Source organism: Apis florea, unplaced genomic scaffold (assembly GCF_048593485.1).
Source record: "Apis florea isolate Af1SG1 unplaced genomic scaffold, ASM4859348v1 contig_3170_pilon, whole genome shotgun sequence".
NCBI lineage: Eukaryota > Metazoa > Arthropoda > Insecta > Hymenoptera > Apidae > Apis > Apis florea.
Genome location: NW_028256714.1, coordinates 3,134,158 through 3,151,470, shown reverse-complemented (window position 1 = coordinate 3,151,470; position 17,313 = coordinate 3,134,158). Strand labels below are relative to the sequence as shown.

Below are 17,313 nucleotides of genomic sequence, written 5' to 3'. Positions count from 1 at the left end.
ACGAAACCTGTGTGTCGATATATTCAATTATTTTATTTCCTCTCTTTATTTTTATTGACGTACGATAAAACTTCGTCAACTTCGTCTATATGGCATGGGCTCGTAAAAAAAGATATACGAGTTAGATATGTTTATAAAATAAATCTATACAAAAGTTAATAAGTTTTGAACATCGGTGATCCATTCCAAATTTTTAATACTTATATTTTCACGAATTAAATATAAATAAAAATTTCCAATAAGAAATCCAACTACTAGAAATATTGAATCCAGAGACAAAACGTTTTTACTTTTTCGCGGCAAACGCCAGTTTTGAATTGTTCTCTTCCATTCGAAGTAGCGACAAAGCGAAGCCTTTGAACTTCTCACAAGAGTGGAAAAGATTCGGGACTCGTGCAAGTGGCATGAACCCGTTAAAGCTCATTACTCAGATGTAAGAGGTTTTTTTTCTTTCTTTTTTTGCCCTTTCGATCATCGCTCCATTCAATTATTAGGAGTGTTCCAAGTATCGGTGATTCCAAGACCGACCTTATCGTGTTTGCCGATGCGACGTTGGTTAAACTAGGCTAGGCCAGTCCGAGTGAAACGCGACGATTCGATCGAAGCGCAAGTTTGTCAATATCGCGCGTGTGTGTATAAAGATAGATGCACGCGATATCGTTCTCGAAACGTTCTCAAGTGTATTGTGCATTTCTAGTTTTATTGACAAGCATTTGCTTGTCGAGAAGTCGTTAAGATCGAGAGTGAGATAATTTCGAGGATGGATAATTAATAAGAATTATATTATAATTGCTGTGGATTTTTTTTTTTTTTAATTTATTTGTTCCGTTTGTTAATGAAAATCGTTATCATCCGCGAAAAACGAAAACTCTTCTTTGAGAGAGAATTATTTTTTGCGGAATTTATCAAGTATGATGTAATTGGTGTACTTAAACATCAAGTTTCAAGGAATCGCAAGTTTTCTCAAGTTAAATTCTTCCTACGATGTGCTCAAATTTGCATTTGAGCGCCAAAGAGTTAGTGATAAGAATGATAAATACGCGCATATATACTTATCGCGATTAAACGAAACATTAATGCCATGAATGAAATAAAAAAGTTTAATAAATGATGAAATATAACCACGATTTACATTATTTTATTGTATTAAAAAAAAATTTTTAATTCTTTAGAACCATATTTCTATATTCTCTTAGAAGTATATTTTTTTTTTTACTCTATTATTAAAATACGATTTCCTTAGACTACATAACTGAAATTGCAAACATAATTTCACTTATACAAACAACAAATAATATTACGTTTAGGTTCAAAAGTTCAAGGTTTTATTCTATACGCTTAAAAAATATATATATATAATTACGCGTTCAATTCTAATCAATTCTAAATTACAACTTCAAACAAGAAATGTGTGACTCTTATTTTATTTCCCCTTCGACCTTTTTTGTACATCTACTTACAGTTATATTTAACCTTTTCAAGTAGCTATTAACGAGCTAACAATCATCACATTCAATGACGTAGTCGCATAATTACGATCAATTTATTTTCTACAATTTGTACGATGCCTAAAAATGGCAGGGACGTGCATCGATATCTTGTAAATGTAGCGTGATATATGCAAATTTGATACACGTGTCCTTGTAAAAGGAGAGGGTGGGGCAGACATTTACGGAAATGCGTGCACCGCGTGGGCTCAACGACAAATTTAAATCGTGCAGTTATGCGGTGATTTGCATATTACTTAGATAAATCAGTATCGAGTCAGTATGGAGTCAATTGAAATAGATAATTTTAATAATAAATGTGATAAAAAGGAATAACGAAAGTTGCCGATATATTTAATTAATTTACATTAATGGAAATATAAAATTATTGAAAATCGTGTAAACTTGTCCACGTGGAATTAGAGAACGTTTTTATGTACGAAATAAATTTTTTTCTTTTTTCCGTTAAAATTAATTTTCAAGAAATCAATAATAAAATCAAATAATAATAAGAGGAATTTAATCAAATTAGAAACGGTAAATCTGGTTATGTTTAAAATCTTCCCGTGATAAAATTCAACTTCAAAGCACGTGTTTATCTTTTAGAAAAGAAAAAATAAATATTTCTCGAGACATCCTTTTTTTAAAGAATATTCTTAATTAAAGAAAACTTGGCGAAAGTTCTCCTACTTTTCGAAGGAAACTATATTACAGACTTATTTATTGGACTTTGTAAATTTATATTCTTCTTTGACATTTCTTATTTTTCATAAAAAAAAAAGAGACACTCGAAGTATTTCTTTTTTACGAAAATAATACCTATTCATAAATTCTTTAAAAAAGAATTCCTTAACTCTTCCTTCCGGAAATTTTTAATACACTTATAATGCCAAAGTTTCAGAGAAAATCCACGCAGGATTCTAATGAATCCACTTAAACTCTGGAGCTTAAGACTCCACTAAAAGGCCCAAATTTATTTCGAAAGTTTCTTTTCCAGAGATAAATATCAAGTTGAGACTTTTCAAGAGTTAATTTTCAACGGTTACGAATACAATTAAAAAATAATCTCTAAGTGGAAGGATTTTCGCTCTAATATTTAAAAAAAAAAAAAAAAAAACAAAGTTACAATAAACAAATTAACGAATCGAAGGGATCAGCTTCTCTCGAGACGATCTCTCCACATCATTTCTAAATCTAACTTTTAAAGGTTTCGATGCTGTACCTTTTGACGTTGGCCTCCGGAACCGATTCTCGTATGCTGAGAAATCGTTTCATTGTGCCGGATTGACATTGTTTTACGGCCGAGGCGGCCACAATAAGTTACGTGTACACGCGAACACGAGAGTCCACAAATCTGACGGGGAACATCTAAAGGATCTAAGGGAGTTCGTTACGGGAACGAGTTTAAGGAACGATCTCGTTGTAGTTACGTGGTTGGCCGACCTTATCGAGCCATCCTCGATTACCATTACCTTGCAACAACAACAACAAGGAGCGCGATATCTCGTTTATCGGGCAGATCCTCGTGCCCTCCTCGTACCCTCCTTTCGTGCACGGATTCTTTCGCGGCCCAATTAGATCCATTACTGATCGATTTATCGCCTTCCGTGAACCCCCCTAACGATTGAACATAGCCGCTAGTGGAAAATATTCTAGGAATTTTGAATCAAAATGTTAGATGTAGCTAGTAGAAACTGGAAGATATTCTAGGAATTTTTAATCTAGCTGCTTGTTAGCAAGATGTTCTAGGAATTTTTATGTTAATTATGATGTGTAATTTTATATATATATCTGAAACATTTGAGGAAAGGTTTCTTTGTGACGTGAGTAAAGCATTTCCATAAAATTCAAAAGTTTTTTTTCTTAGACTAGATGTACTTACTTAGAGAAGAAAACCACTCGAAACTTGGTTGAATTGAAATGGAACGACACTTTTATACGTTTTTCTACGGGGAGCTTCCGATACACCGGAAATAGCAATCAGCTCGTAGTAAGCAAAGTTTTTCAAGAGTTTAAAAAACTCGTCCCTGTCGAAACATCTATTTGTTTCCTCATCGATCTTTTTTTGTCGTATTGCTAAATTTTATTTATAAGTCACCAACTATACGAGTCTTTAAAAAATTTTATTTCGAAAGTAACTAATTATAAATAAATATATGTGTTACCTATCAAAATTGCGATCCTATTCTTTAGAAATATCAGAAATAATTTAATTCGTAATAGATTAACGAGTTAAATTTGTATCATTGGTTGAAAATTAAGCGATCGTTTCACGTAAATCAAGAAATCTTACACGACAACGTAAAATCGGGAACGATTTAAATAGGAAGAATATAAAAGTAAATATTGACACTGTTATTTCGCTATTTCGCTTTTTATTATATCCATCATCGACAGATTCATTTTTTTTAATATAATATATTTGATAATATATATATATATATTATATAATGGACTTTTTCAAGAATAAATTCTTGAAAAAATCTCATAAGAAATTTACTAATAACTAAACTATGTATTTTTAAATATTGAATAAAATCTTTTTGCGTGTCACGTATACTTTTAACAAATTTTCGTGGATCCAAATTTTCCACAAATTTTTCATAAATAAATAAATACCCTTCTTCTATCGAACTTCTTCCCAATCTAAAACCATTCTAAAAATAGAAAAGAAAAAGTTTTATTTTTAGACGAACGCGGGCAAAGAGTAAAATATCTTTCATCGTGAATGATAAATGATAAAAATGTCTCACGGCTGTCCGAATGGTTGGCAATCCATTAAGATACACGCAAAATGCAACGTCAACTCTTATGGAACGGTATCACTAATGGCGATAAGTCGCTTAGCAGCGAGACGCTAACCGCGTCGAAGCGCGCCGATTTTTATTCAGAGGGCGTTCCTCCGACAAAGAAAAGACCTTCCAACTACGAAACAGTGGAATCATTCAGAGATGTGCGCGCCGTTTGAAACGTCAGCCTTGCCGCCGCTGCTCGATCGATCGATTGTTCTCCGGGTTTGTATTGTTCGCGTGGTTCAAGGGTTTCTGCCCGACTCATCGACCAGCTGACTTTTCCAACTCCCGAATCGGGCAGCAGTCAAGACCCTCGAGTTAAAAGAACACGGAGAACAGTACGTTTCATTATGGCCAAGTACCCGTTAGAAAATAACATCGATGCTCGAACGCCGCGTCTCTTGTACTTCGTGAACGAGCACCGTGAATATTTTTTTCCCCCTCTTACTTCATCTTATCGAATTTCCAAAGCATAATTTCGGGAAAATTTTAGAAACCGCTACAACATTATACTCCATCTTTTGTATTTATCGCTGTATCGAATGATATCCTGAAAGATTCATTTTGCGAATTTCTACGAAATTTTCGAATCAAATAATTGCACTTTATATTACCAATCAAATGTCCCTAAAATGTAATTATATTATACATATATTTATTAATGTAGGATGGCGACATACGAGTGCAAAGGGTTGAAAATCAAGATGCAAGGGTGAGGTAAGAAGTATTACGTTATGCAAAATAATTTATTATTCTGATTAGCGATATAACAATGATTATTATCGTAATTGCTAATATAAATAACGTATCGTAATAACAATTATGATAATATTATTACGCGTAATGACAATAATGTTGTTGTACACAATCTAATTATCATATTATAGCGATTAACTTTGCGTGTAATCAAGAATTAATTTGCGTTGTTTAAGATTTAATTCCAGGTAATTTGCATAAGATATGGATGCGAACACGAGTTTCGTAATATTTCTATCGTACGTAATAAGTAATATATTAAAGGGAAAATGATGAACACGAGGAGTTTGCCACGATGTGAATATTACTCGGTTATTTGCCGAACAGCTACTCGTTGAGCAACAATACTGCAGTAATTTAGATATAATGGCTCCATCGCTATTCTTCTCAACCAGTTATCTGGATACATGTAAGTATTATACCTACTCTCTCCTGTTATCTCACTCAGACATACTGACTGAGATTTCCCGCTCAATTAATCGACATTAATTTTCACAAAATAATATAAAATTAACATATTGTTTTTTCCCCCTTACAGAAACGCCTAATTATCCTTGTAATTTAAAATTACAATGATTCCATCGATCCAATTGCAAACATTTACGTAGGATATAATTTCGAGAATAAATTAAATAAAATATCTGGAGACATTAACGATGATACATTCTTTTCTTTATAAATAAATTTCTGAAAAGAAAAACTTTTCTTCTTTGCAACATCTAAAATCAATCATTCCTTCCTCCCACCTTTTTCTTCGTAAGAAAATTTAAGTAAAAGTAATCAAAAGAATCTCGTTGTAATAAATCATCTCTAAAAAAAAAAAAAAAAAAAAAGGGAGAATAGTTGCATCGAACAAAACCTCTTTTCAGAAACCCTAAGATTGCCATTCCTTCCATTATCACGAATTTCCAGCTCCATCTCGAGAAATTATTCGCAAACTGCACGTAAACGTACTGATTGCACCCATCGCTCGATCCCTGTAATTAGAAGACCATCGCGTTTCGAGGATTCCTCGCAAGATTGCAAGGCGCAAGAAAATTACTCCGCTCTAACCGTTCGATCGTTCCCGATATCGAGGGCTCCCGTGGTTCTCTTTCTCTTCTTCGAGATCGAGGGAATCGGAGAAAAGTCGTGGATTTCTGCCGAGAACAATTTTTTTTTCTTTTTCATAATTGGCAGAAAACAAGAAAGATATCGTTCATTGGCACGAGATCGATTCTTAAATAATTCTTCGAATGTCGCAAATGGTCGATATCGCGATAGTGGATTGGAAAAGAATTATATCGAGTCGAGTGGATCGTCGAGAGATATCGTTCGAGATGATTCTTCGTTCGAAACGCGTTCCGTTTCGTTTAAAGACTTTTTGAAAAGATTAAGAATTTTTCAAGAAAACGTACGAGATTAGAAACGTACGTGTAAGTGGGAAAAAAGTCGGAGACTTGAAATGATGGAAAATTGTCGTCGAAGAAAGTGCGTCACTGAATATCTATACTCGTTTATTAGAATTATCAAGGAAATGAATGTGTAAAATGTGAATGTAAAAAAAAAAAAAAAAACGATTGAAAATGATTCTCTTCGAACATAAAATATAATATATAAACATGAAATATTTCGTCCACAAACAAATATTATTACAAATGTATATAAAAATTTAATTAAGAAATATTTTCTATGTAAAGAGGATAGGCATTTATAGGCAAATTATTGAAATTGAGAAATCCAAGACCTACTTGCATAGGCAAAATAACTTTCTTCGAAAGAATAATTACGTATAGAGAATTCGCAAGATAAAATATTTCAAGTGAAACTGTATTACATTACAGAAGAAAAAGAAATTTGAAATCAATCGCAACGTCCAATCCTGACACAGGCGAAATTTCTTTTCTTAATCTAGTAAAAAATTAAAAGAATTTTAACAACAACTCTTTACTTTTATAATTCGCATTCGTGGTATAAAATCGTTTCAAAAATTACAAAATTGAAGAATTTTCTGAAAAAACAGAGCCTACAATTTTTCTCAGAATGAATGTTACGTTATTAAATTACTTTTCTTTTCCATCCTACTCAAACCTACTCCATTTCCATTATCCACGATCATTCGCAAATCTTAAAACCTCTCCTCTTTTTAATAAATCTTTCTCAAAACAAATCCTCAAAATTTAATCACAATTATTATAATTATTCGACACGAAACGTTCTCACCCCCTCTCAATAATATTTTCAAACAAACACTGAATCTTAATCTTTCTTCGACAAACCGTGGTGTTAATTTCACCACGGGCCAATTTCCTATGCTACTTCGTCACCAAAGCAAACCTCGACCGTGGTAATTTCAATTACCACGAATTTCGGCTGGCAGCTTATTCAGCGTAAATTAATAATTCGAGAGACGTGCCATTGCACGCCATCTGCCATACTCCTCGAGTCTCCTCCACAAAACCCGACGGAGGAGGGCACGCGTTGCATCAGCACAGTGGCCTATGGTGATTACGCGAAATGCGTGCAGCGTGGTGGAAACGCGTTAAACCGTGCAACAAACGCAGCGACCAACGTAACTACGATATATCCTTACGCAATATCGCGTTTATCTTCCCGTTCGATCGATATGGAGATGATCGAACGCGTTTTAACCGTGATTAAACCGAGCTGCCTCGAACGAATGAATGAAGCCTGTGCTGCTGCGTTGAACGAGTTCGCTCGCCACGTTCACGCGCCAGTTTCTCAAGAACTTTCTATTTCCGTTTCATCCGAGCGTGCCGTTTAATTTCTCCAACCGGGTATAATTATTAATCGATCCTCTATTTTGCAACAGGAATGGTAAAAGGATTCTCTTGCGTGAATCGTATATGATATATGATAAAACGGAATTGAAAGCTGCTTTGTCGACTTGAACAAATAGCTTTGTGAATCGTAAGTGTTAAAAATATGGAATAGAAATCGTATATTAAGGTATTCGTTTAAGATTGTTGTTGACACAGAAGAAAAGGTAATGGGCGACGAATTCGTTGGTTAATTGTCGGAAAGTTGAACGCGCGTTGCACATCGAATTTTATCGATTATAATTTATGCAACTATGTATCCGTAGAAATATGACGCTGTGAAAAATAGAAGTGGTTGAACCTGTTTGAATTATGCTAATTAATTCTATCGGATAAAAATTTCGCTAACCCAGTTCATTGGATTGGTCGATAAGTTTCGAATGATGAAAAGATACGTAACAAAGAATGTATCGAAAGAAGAGGCCTCTTAAATAAACCTGTTACCTTAAATTTCGAAGATAATCTTCTATTTACTTGAAACGTACGCCTAAGTATACTTGCACAGCCAACTTAAGCTGCGCTTAAATAACTTTCCAACATTGGAAACCGAGAGAGCAGACCTCTGGAAGATGCAAAGTAAGAGCATAGAACAGGACACGCAACTTTATGCTAATACGAAGCCGACAAACAAGCTAAACGATATGTTTATACCAGCATATTCTTCCCTCCAAACACCATATTCCCTACGTGGACATAAATCGCGATTTCACCACAGCTCACGATACCCTTCACGAGGTTACCTGCCTATACGAGGGTTCAAGGCTGTCGATACTTTCGAGCTGCGGCGTATCGCAATTTTATGAACGTTGAAACGTTCCTTGGAATGCCTACCATTTTTTTTTTCTTTTTTTTTTTATTACTTGGTAATTTTTCTATTCGTCGAACCGAATTTAAACATCGGCGGTAAATCTAGTAGGATATTCCACGATTCGAAATCAAGTTGTACACGATTTGAATATTTTGTAAATGCAATAAACGAAATTTTTGTGTTAGAATTAACCTTTTACTTATGCTCCTGAAAGTTTACGACTTTCTCTTTACTCTTTTATTATAACGGAATTTTTATTTTTAACTTAACACGATGATAACCCGAACTATAAGATAAATTAAAATTGGTTAATTTTTATTTTACTTTTAATCATCTCTACGAGTATTGGAAAAATTATAATAATAATCCAGAAATAAAAATTAAATCCTTGGTTTGAGTTCTTCAAATATTATCCATTTCTCGGATCTTTTGAATTAATATTTAAAAAAAAGATCAGCTTATTATTACAACTTACACTTTATTATTTCTATTATCTAATAAATAAATACAAATATTATATACCAATTAACTCGAAACAATATAAAATTACAATACGCATTTTCTATTAATTGAATTTACACCACCATGGTATATCAATTATTTCCCCAAGAAAAAAAATCCACAAGAAGAACAAAGCCTTCGCGTATACCTCCAACTTACGCTTGAAATTACGACGTGCCACTCTATCAAGATTTAATTAACCGGTCGGACACAATCGTTGACCGATTGCCGCGTCAAAGTCGAACCGAGAAACGATTTACGCCTCGCGACTCCTGATTTAATTAAAAACGATCGCTTAACATCTCTCGTGAACGCGCGCGGATACACGACACGCTTATCTCCTTCAAACGCCGAATTTAAAGTTAAAGTATTCATCGGCGATGAATACATCCACTTTTTCCCAAAAAAAACTATCTCAAAAACTCAAAAGGCGTTGATTTTTCGCATTATTTAGGGAAAGGTTAGATTTAAAGTCTTGCGCTCTACGACAGCGTTTCTCAACCAATATTAAATTTTGAGATAGGAACGTTACTTTTCCCGCGTAGAAATTACAACGTACATCCTTCAAACGTGTCAATATAATAGAAAATTATTAGATAGAATCTGAGAGATTTCATATTCAAGCGCTGGCAGAAAAGTTGGAAATTTTTTTCAATTTATTTGGTAATACCAATCATTTTCAATTTCGTTTACCTCTAATCTCTTCTAATCTCGTAACAAAAATTGATAACCTTCCTCCCTTGCGTTAAAGGGAGAAGAATCGGTGCAAGAGAGATGGCCCAGCTGAACGTCTACCTGGGCTTGTGCACCAGTAGTCAGCTGTCCGCTCGGGCGGCCCCCAAACGTCTGAAAAGAGGCGGCCCGCGGGACACGACTCGAGCGATCCCTCGGGGTTAGGGGACCTGACCGTAGGGAGAAGCCTCAGCTGTTTGCCGATGGAAGCCCTACCACCGCCTTTTTACAGCGTCTAGGCCTGTAGGCCGTGCGTTCCGCGTCGCAACACAGAAACGCCTCGAGCTGTTACTGGATACAGTCGTGTATGGTAATACGCGGCTGATATGCTCGAACGGTAATATGGTAATACCTCGCACGGTCGAGGGTGTTCGATCTTTCACCAACGAGAGAGAGAGAGAGAGAGAGAGAGAGAAATAAAGGGCACGGTTGGAGAGGAAAGGCTTGGTGGCGCGACGAGAGGAAGGTATGGAGGAGGAACGAAGGACCATACGTGGAGGATCTGCACTGTAGATCGTATTTCGAGGGCAGGACACGCTCGAAACCTGGCGGAACGAAACCACGTGCTTCCTCGGTTCGGCGCGCGTTTAGGAGAGGATGCAGAGGAGCGAGTGGCGTGACTACGGTGGCGAGGTTATCGAGGATGTTCGGAGGAGAGGTATGCCCAGAGTTCATCGTTCTGCCAACCGGATTCTCCAACCAAAATTTGCAATGTTTATTATTGAAAAATATCAAGTATATTTTTTGTCTGTACTTTCTTCTTTTTTTTTTTGAAATCCTTTCGATACGGTTCTCGAAGTTATTTTACTGGAGAAATAAGGTAACGGTTAAGAAGAAGATTGGCAGTTTGAGAAAGGTATATATCTGGGAAATAAAACAATACTTTTTTCCCCCATTCTTTTCATTGCACAATGTGTTTCGTAATTACTTTCGAGGAATAAGGTAATGGATAAGCAGATGGAGACTGATCGTTTCTCTAAATGATATTTTATTCGTTTTTTTCTCCCTTTCTTTTTTTTTAATATCCCTTTCGGTGCGTTTCGAAGTTCCGAGGAAACGAATAATGGTTAAGGGGAAGAGTGATCGTTCGAGGAAGGTGTCTTTAATTAAAACAGTAATGTCGCGGTTAACGTTGGTTGAAATGGCTGTAGCTGGAACAACGATGCTACTAACGAAGCTGTTACGCTTCGAGTGTTTCTCCGCACCGAGAGTTAGTTACGAAACCCCGGATCTGAGATTTTCTCTTTGCGAAATTTTGCAATGCCGCACGGATACAACGTGTGGATTACTGTTCTATTATCATCCCGTACAATTCAATTATTCCGAGAATAATACAGACATTCAATTACAATTCGTGATCGTGAATTGATTGCCTTTTCCTTCTTTCGAGGTTTTATCATTAATTCGGTCGAATTAATTATTCACCAACAAGTATATCTTCGTTTCCACGCGATTATATATCCTCGAGCTTCCAACACGAGTCACTTTCGCAACAATAGCGGAGAAATTCCTAACGACTTAACTTCCTCCTCGCTTAGGATTACACAACGATCAACCTCCCTGATAATTAGATACTCCATCTTGTTGCTGCGAGGTGTTTCCCGAGCAGTGGCGGTTTTATACGACGGAAGCTCGTTCCTTCCAACGTTCCTCTCGAGAAAAGAGAGAGAGAGAGAGAGAGAGAGAGAGAGAACGGAACAAGGGATTCTTTGTGGAGATCGAGGAGGCATGAGCGTCGGGCTAATCCTTCGTCCTCCTCAGGTGAAACTCGCTTTCGGCGACGAGGCCCGTTTCCCACGGTACGCCAGGTAACCCGGAGCGTTTTCCCCGTAATGTGGGTCTCCACGATACATCTCTCCCATCCCCTTCCCGCTCCCTCCACTCTCCTTCTTCGCCCCTCTTTTTTCTTTCTTTCTTCGTCCTTCCCTCTACTGTTCTTCGATCCTCCTCCTTCGATCCGGCATTCTTATCTTTCTGCCTCGGAATCGTTCGGCGCTTATGGCGATGGGACTCGAAACGCTTGGAAGTATAGGGTGTTAATAGATTCGAAGGGTTGATTCGAAGATAAATATAATTGGTTCGGTACACACAAAAATTGTTGGTTAAAGTTTTGGATAAACGGGGATACGCGAGGGAGGAAATCTGTCTCGAGGTTATTGATATTTTTGCGCTTGTTTTCATCGAAATCGAAAAATTCGGATTATTTTGAAAATGATTCGAAAGATAAGTTAAAAAGGATCGAACCTTTCTCGTGATTATAACTCCCAGAAAGAAATAATCGTAATTTCTTGCAGCTATGGCAGGAAAAGAAGTGGGAAGAAAGCGGATCGCGGAGAAAAACACGCCAATCAAAGTCGGTGATGCGTTCGCGAATGGAATGCTAATAAGACGAATCGACGAGAATAGGCGAATAGGAGAGAAGGTTCGAAACTGGCGAGAGTTTGGAAGAAGAACCCCAGTTCCGAACGCTGCTCCCTCTAGCATTACAACGATTCTTTGGATAATAAAGACGCTTTCCAAACACGTGGTTTACGCGGAGAGAAATATTTGTAGGATCTGGTGTATAACAGATACGTGTGTGCACCACGAGATTCGATTGGGTGGCGAGCAACTTTCCACGTGGATGGATTGTTATATAAGTATTACGTGTGTGAGTTGTGAGTGTTATTTGTAGGATAAGCTAGAATTTTATTATGATTGCTCGGTGAAAAGAATGAAGATTCAAGATTGTGTAAATGATGGAAAAGTGTACGTAATTTGTATTTTAATTTTTAAAATTTGTAATGAAAAAAATTTCTTCATCATTCTCGCCAGATAAAAAAATTAATTCGCCGTATCTACCGTGGAGTTCGACGTAATTGCAAATGAAATAAGTATAAGAGATGAGTTATAATTTTTTATGAATTGAATTATTTTAAAATTCGAGGATAACTTATCGAAAAGGATGAACAAAAGAGATTGCGCAAAAGAGATTCGAATGCGATGCTTTGACGTTTAAATTGTTCGAGAGAAAACGAAATGTTTCATTGTGTATTTTATTGATTCCGGCTAAACATTACACTTGTGTTAAAAGTGAAATCGACAATCCGAAGAGTTTACGTATTATGTATTATTCTAAGATCTTCAAACCTGTTCCTTTTCTCTTTTTCTTCCTTTCTTTTTTTTTTTTTTTTCACAAAAAAAAACTGTTTATCAAAATTGTTTTTGAATTTTTACTTTTTAAAACTAATAGTGGTAAACTATTTCCATTAATTGAATTGTCACACAAACAAATATATTTTAACGATGAAAGAAGTTTAATGGACAGCAATAAAATAGGATAAAAATAATTTTAAAAAAATTCAGAAAACCTTAGAAATTCTTGAAAAAATTCGAATCCAAAAATATATTAAATTAATATTAAATTTTTTATACCGATAAAAATTCTAAGAAATGATTTATTGTTCATTTAAAATTCTAATTTACTTCAGTTATTTTATGTAAATATAATTACTGTATAAAATAATATTCAGGTTTAATTGGATTCAATTTATCTTACCGAGGTATGGATTTATATATCTTTCAAATGTTTCACGTACATTTAATTTAGTTTTTATTAAATCAATCCTCGATGCACTATAACAGAAGAGGGAATGATTTTGTGGGATGAAAAAATAATTGACGTTTCGTGTATAACGAAACACAATGGTGAATTCTAATTGAAGTCTATCGCGCAGAAGTAATGAATTCTTTTAAATCGAATAGACGAGATTTCGAACGAGAAATGAGAAAATATTTCTTCCCGGATAATAAATTATTTTTATTTTAATTAATTAGATCATAATTGGTGATTCAAAAAATCATTAAGAAGAATTTAATGATTTTTCTACCGTAATTTCTGAATTGAATTGAATTTCATTTTTATTTCATATATTCAAACTTTGAAAAAAATATTATAGAACGTGAAATTAGAAAATAAAATTGTAATATTTTGTAATCATTATACCGTAACTATTAAATTATTCTATGATAAAATATTCTACGAAGAAAATGAAGTTTTATGTATTCTTTTCCTATATTTATTTCAAAAAAAAAAAAAAAAAAAAAACTATAGTCAAAAAAATAATTCGCGTAAAGAATCACGAGAATCGGAGAAACATTAAAGATATCAAAATTTCTGCCCGCCAAATAAAAATTCAATCAATCTTTGTTACCATATTATCTAATTTACCTTATTTATCTAGGAAATGTCCACTTTTCCTAACACACTATCTCATCGCCAAAATACAGATCAACGGTTAACGCTCGACTTTACGACGCGATGTTATTAAAGCTTCCTCTCGATAAAGAATAACCGTGCACTAAATACAACTGAAGCGATACTTAACTTCAAAGTTATTCGATCCGATGAACGAATATAGGATATCTACACAACATTTATGTGTAACATAAAGTATCGGTTATCATTCGGCTCAAATCAAATATTTCGATATCGGTCAGAATGAATGGATGTTTCGCGGTTGAATGAACCTCAAAATTATCTTATGACCGATTCACTTTCGATTTAAATATCTTCCGCGAGTTTCGAGAATTCAGCGAATATTTATTTCTTATATTTTCCAGATAAAAATAAATAAATTTTATAATGAATATTCGAATAGATGATTGACAAAAGATTATTGCATGCATCAAACACGAGAATAAAACAAAAAATCGTAGAATAAAAATTAGTTTTCGAATATTTGTTGATTATAAAGAAAAAAGAAATGTATTTATAAATTATAAAAGTATAAATAATACTCGATTTTTTTTTTAACATTAAAAATTCTTATTAATCCTCTCGATAGGATATTCAAAAATTCCTTTCATTCAATTCTTCAAAATTAATATCTGTCGTATTCTAAAAGGTTTAACCTTTTATACACCGACATTCAACCGCCTTCAATCTCGCACAACGAGCCGCTTGTGCGTTGCATCGATAAGGCGGTGAGCGGAAATGCAGAAGCGAGCGAAGGTATAAGCAAGTGGGTAGGTACTCACGGACTGGTACTTTCTTCGGGTCGACGGTGGCGAGACGTTCCTCGACCTTGTCTATCCTTTGGCGCAGATTGCTGCTCCGATCGGCAACAGCGGTCAACTCGGTAGTCAGTTCCGCAAAGATGTCCTCGGCGATGGTGAGGAGCGAGGCGAGTTGCTTCAACGAGGTGGTCAGCGCACCGTTCGCCACCGCCTCCAATTCGGCACCCACTGGCCAACCCTGGGCTGTCGATCCCGCTGGCACGTGTCCGCGACACAAGAAACGCGGCTCCACTCTGCGTAGCACGAACGGCATGATTTCGATCAAACGAAATCAACCGACACATTCACACATAACACTAGAACCGAAAGAACAGGATTTGAAAACACTGCCGTCTCGAAGAGCGAGACACCACCGGTCAACCGTCACAAGTTCGCGACGCTTATAAAACGATCGTTCCCGCCAGTGATCCAACCGAGAGAGGGACATCTGGCGGTTATGAAAAACGAGAGTCTTTCCGATGAATGTTGCGGCTCCATTTTCCGATATTTTATTATGTTAAATAAGATAAATTCTCTTGTACAGGCACTTTAACACTTAATTGACAATAACACACTGTTCTTCCATTCACTTCCGAATCATCGTTCGAATCTCTTTTTTCCGAATCGCATTCTTTGGATAAACGATACGACTCCTTGGCGAATTAACGCGAGTTTTATTTGAACGAGAACCGTGGAAATGAATCGTTTTCAAATAGCACTATCGATGTACGTTTTCGAGCAAAGTTTTGATTAGGAGTGTCATACCGCTAGGAGATCCTTGTGAAAGAAAAGAACGACGAACAACACGTCCGTACGACGCGACGACGATACACGAAGTGCCGGCCGGTCTGCTGCCGTGTCGCCGACCGTTCTTTGGTACACTCCCATTCATTTCGAACGCGCCGATGGCGCCTTTTGCGACGCTTCGTACCAGCCATCTTCAGTCATTTTGTTATACTAACGAGATATAACGGGCGAGATCGATAATATAGTTTTAAAAAATTTTTTTATCGATATATGATAATGTAATCCACGGAAAATAATGATTTTTTTTTAAATAAACAAATCACTTATAATTCTAAATTTAAAACTTGAATCAAAACTTTCGATTTACTTTAAATTTAAATAAATTAAACTAACCATAAAATAAATTTTAACACGAATTATCGTGTTATCGAATGAGAAAAGATCAGGTCGGTTACAAAGTACAGAATAAACACGACATCTTACGGAATTCTATCTCTTTGTTCTGAAATACCGACTTCGAAAAAAGCAGTGTTTCTTATTATAATCAATGTAAAAATTATATTCGTTTTATCTTCAAAAAAGATCTATATATATATATATATATATATATATATATATATATGTTATGAAAAAATTCAAAACATCTATCTTATCTACTTTTTTTTATGCAAAAATTTATTTAAAATCAATGATAAATTTTCCTTCTAATGTAAAATTGCAAAACGTTCAATCGTTATGCAAAACAAGCAACAAAAGAAATCCTAAGGAAAATCAGGGCAATCTAAACCTAAAATTAAATTATCTTAATAATTCTACATAAAATTTTACAGATTATTTATGTATGTATCGATATTTTATACATTCATTGTTATGAAAATATAAAATATTGATAATTAAAAAAACCAGAGAGAATGAAATGTATTCTACATAGAGTTATATATATTTTATTAACCACCACCACTTTTAATATCAATATTATTATTCTCATGCACTTATATTGCATGTATCATGCACTTATATTCTATTTTAAGCAATATTTTTATAACAGCAGTTCAATTTATATAAAACATATATATTTAATTATTTCAATTATAATAGACTCATGTATACAATTCATCCTACCTATACAAAATCTAAATATATTTCTGTAAGAATCTATGACTTATTTAAAATTCTATCTTATAGAATGATATTAATATAAGAAAAGAGAAAGAAATATGTATTTTGGTTGATTTCATAATAGTTTCTCAAACAAATCACATTACAAATAATTAGTAAAATTGCATAAGATATAATTACTTACTTTAATTGATGACAAACTCAAATGTCACAATTTCTTGTGTATAATATATAACTGGTGCTTTCTGAAAATTAATATATCTGAAACAAACTTAATTGAAGGATTAGTAATCTTTAAAAAAAAGAAAAATTGAAACACTATAAGGTTTCATTAAAAAAAAAAATTTTATAATGAATATTCACCATTATTGATTTTAAAAAATTTAAATTTATTATAGAGAAATTTGGAAAAATTATAGAAAATTATTAACCAATAATGAAGACAAAATATATATAGCAATATTTTTTGCAACAAACGTAGAATATAATAAAGGATGCTGAAAAAGAACTAAAAT

The 17,313-nt window shown here is 34.6% G+C and overlaps 1 protein-coding gene and 1 long non-coding RNA gene across 2 annotated transcripts in view; one reads left to right on the top strand and one right to left on the bottom strand.

Moving 5' to 3' along the window:
- gukh (NHS actin remodeling regulator GUK-holder) overlaps nt 1-15,796 on the bottom strand; it is a 108,582-nt gene extending 92,786 nt beyond the window's left edge. The window contains exon 1 of the mRNA XM_086910402.1: nt 14,915-15,796. Coding sequence (XP_086766528.1) covers nt 14,915-15,206 — 292 coding nt within the window. The 5' untranslated portion in view covers nt 15,207-15,796. The remainder of the gene's footprint in view (nt 1-14,914) is intronic.
- On the top strand, nt 4,415-5,689 carry LOC147657366 (uncharacterized). Its single transcript, XR_015292638.1, has 4 exons — nt 4,415-4,617; nt 4,947-4,996; nt 5,212-5,444; nt 5,574-5,689. It is a non-coding gene; the product is annotated as an uncharacterized LOC147657366 (long non-coding RNA).
- Nucleotides 15,797-17,313: the final 1,517 nt, after the last annotated feature.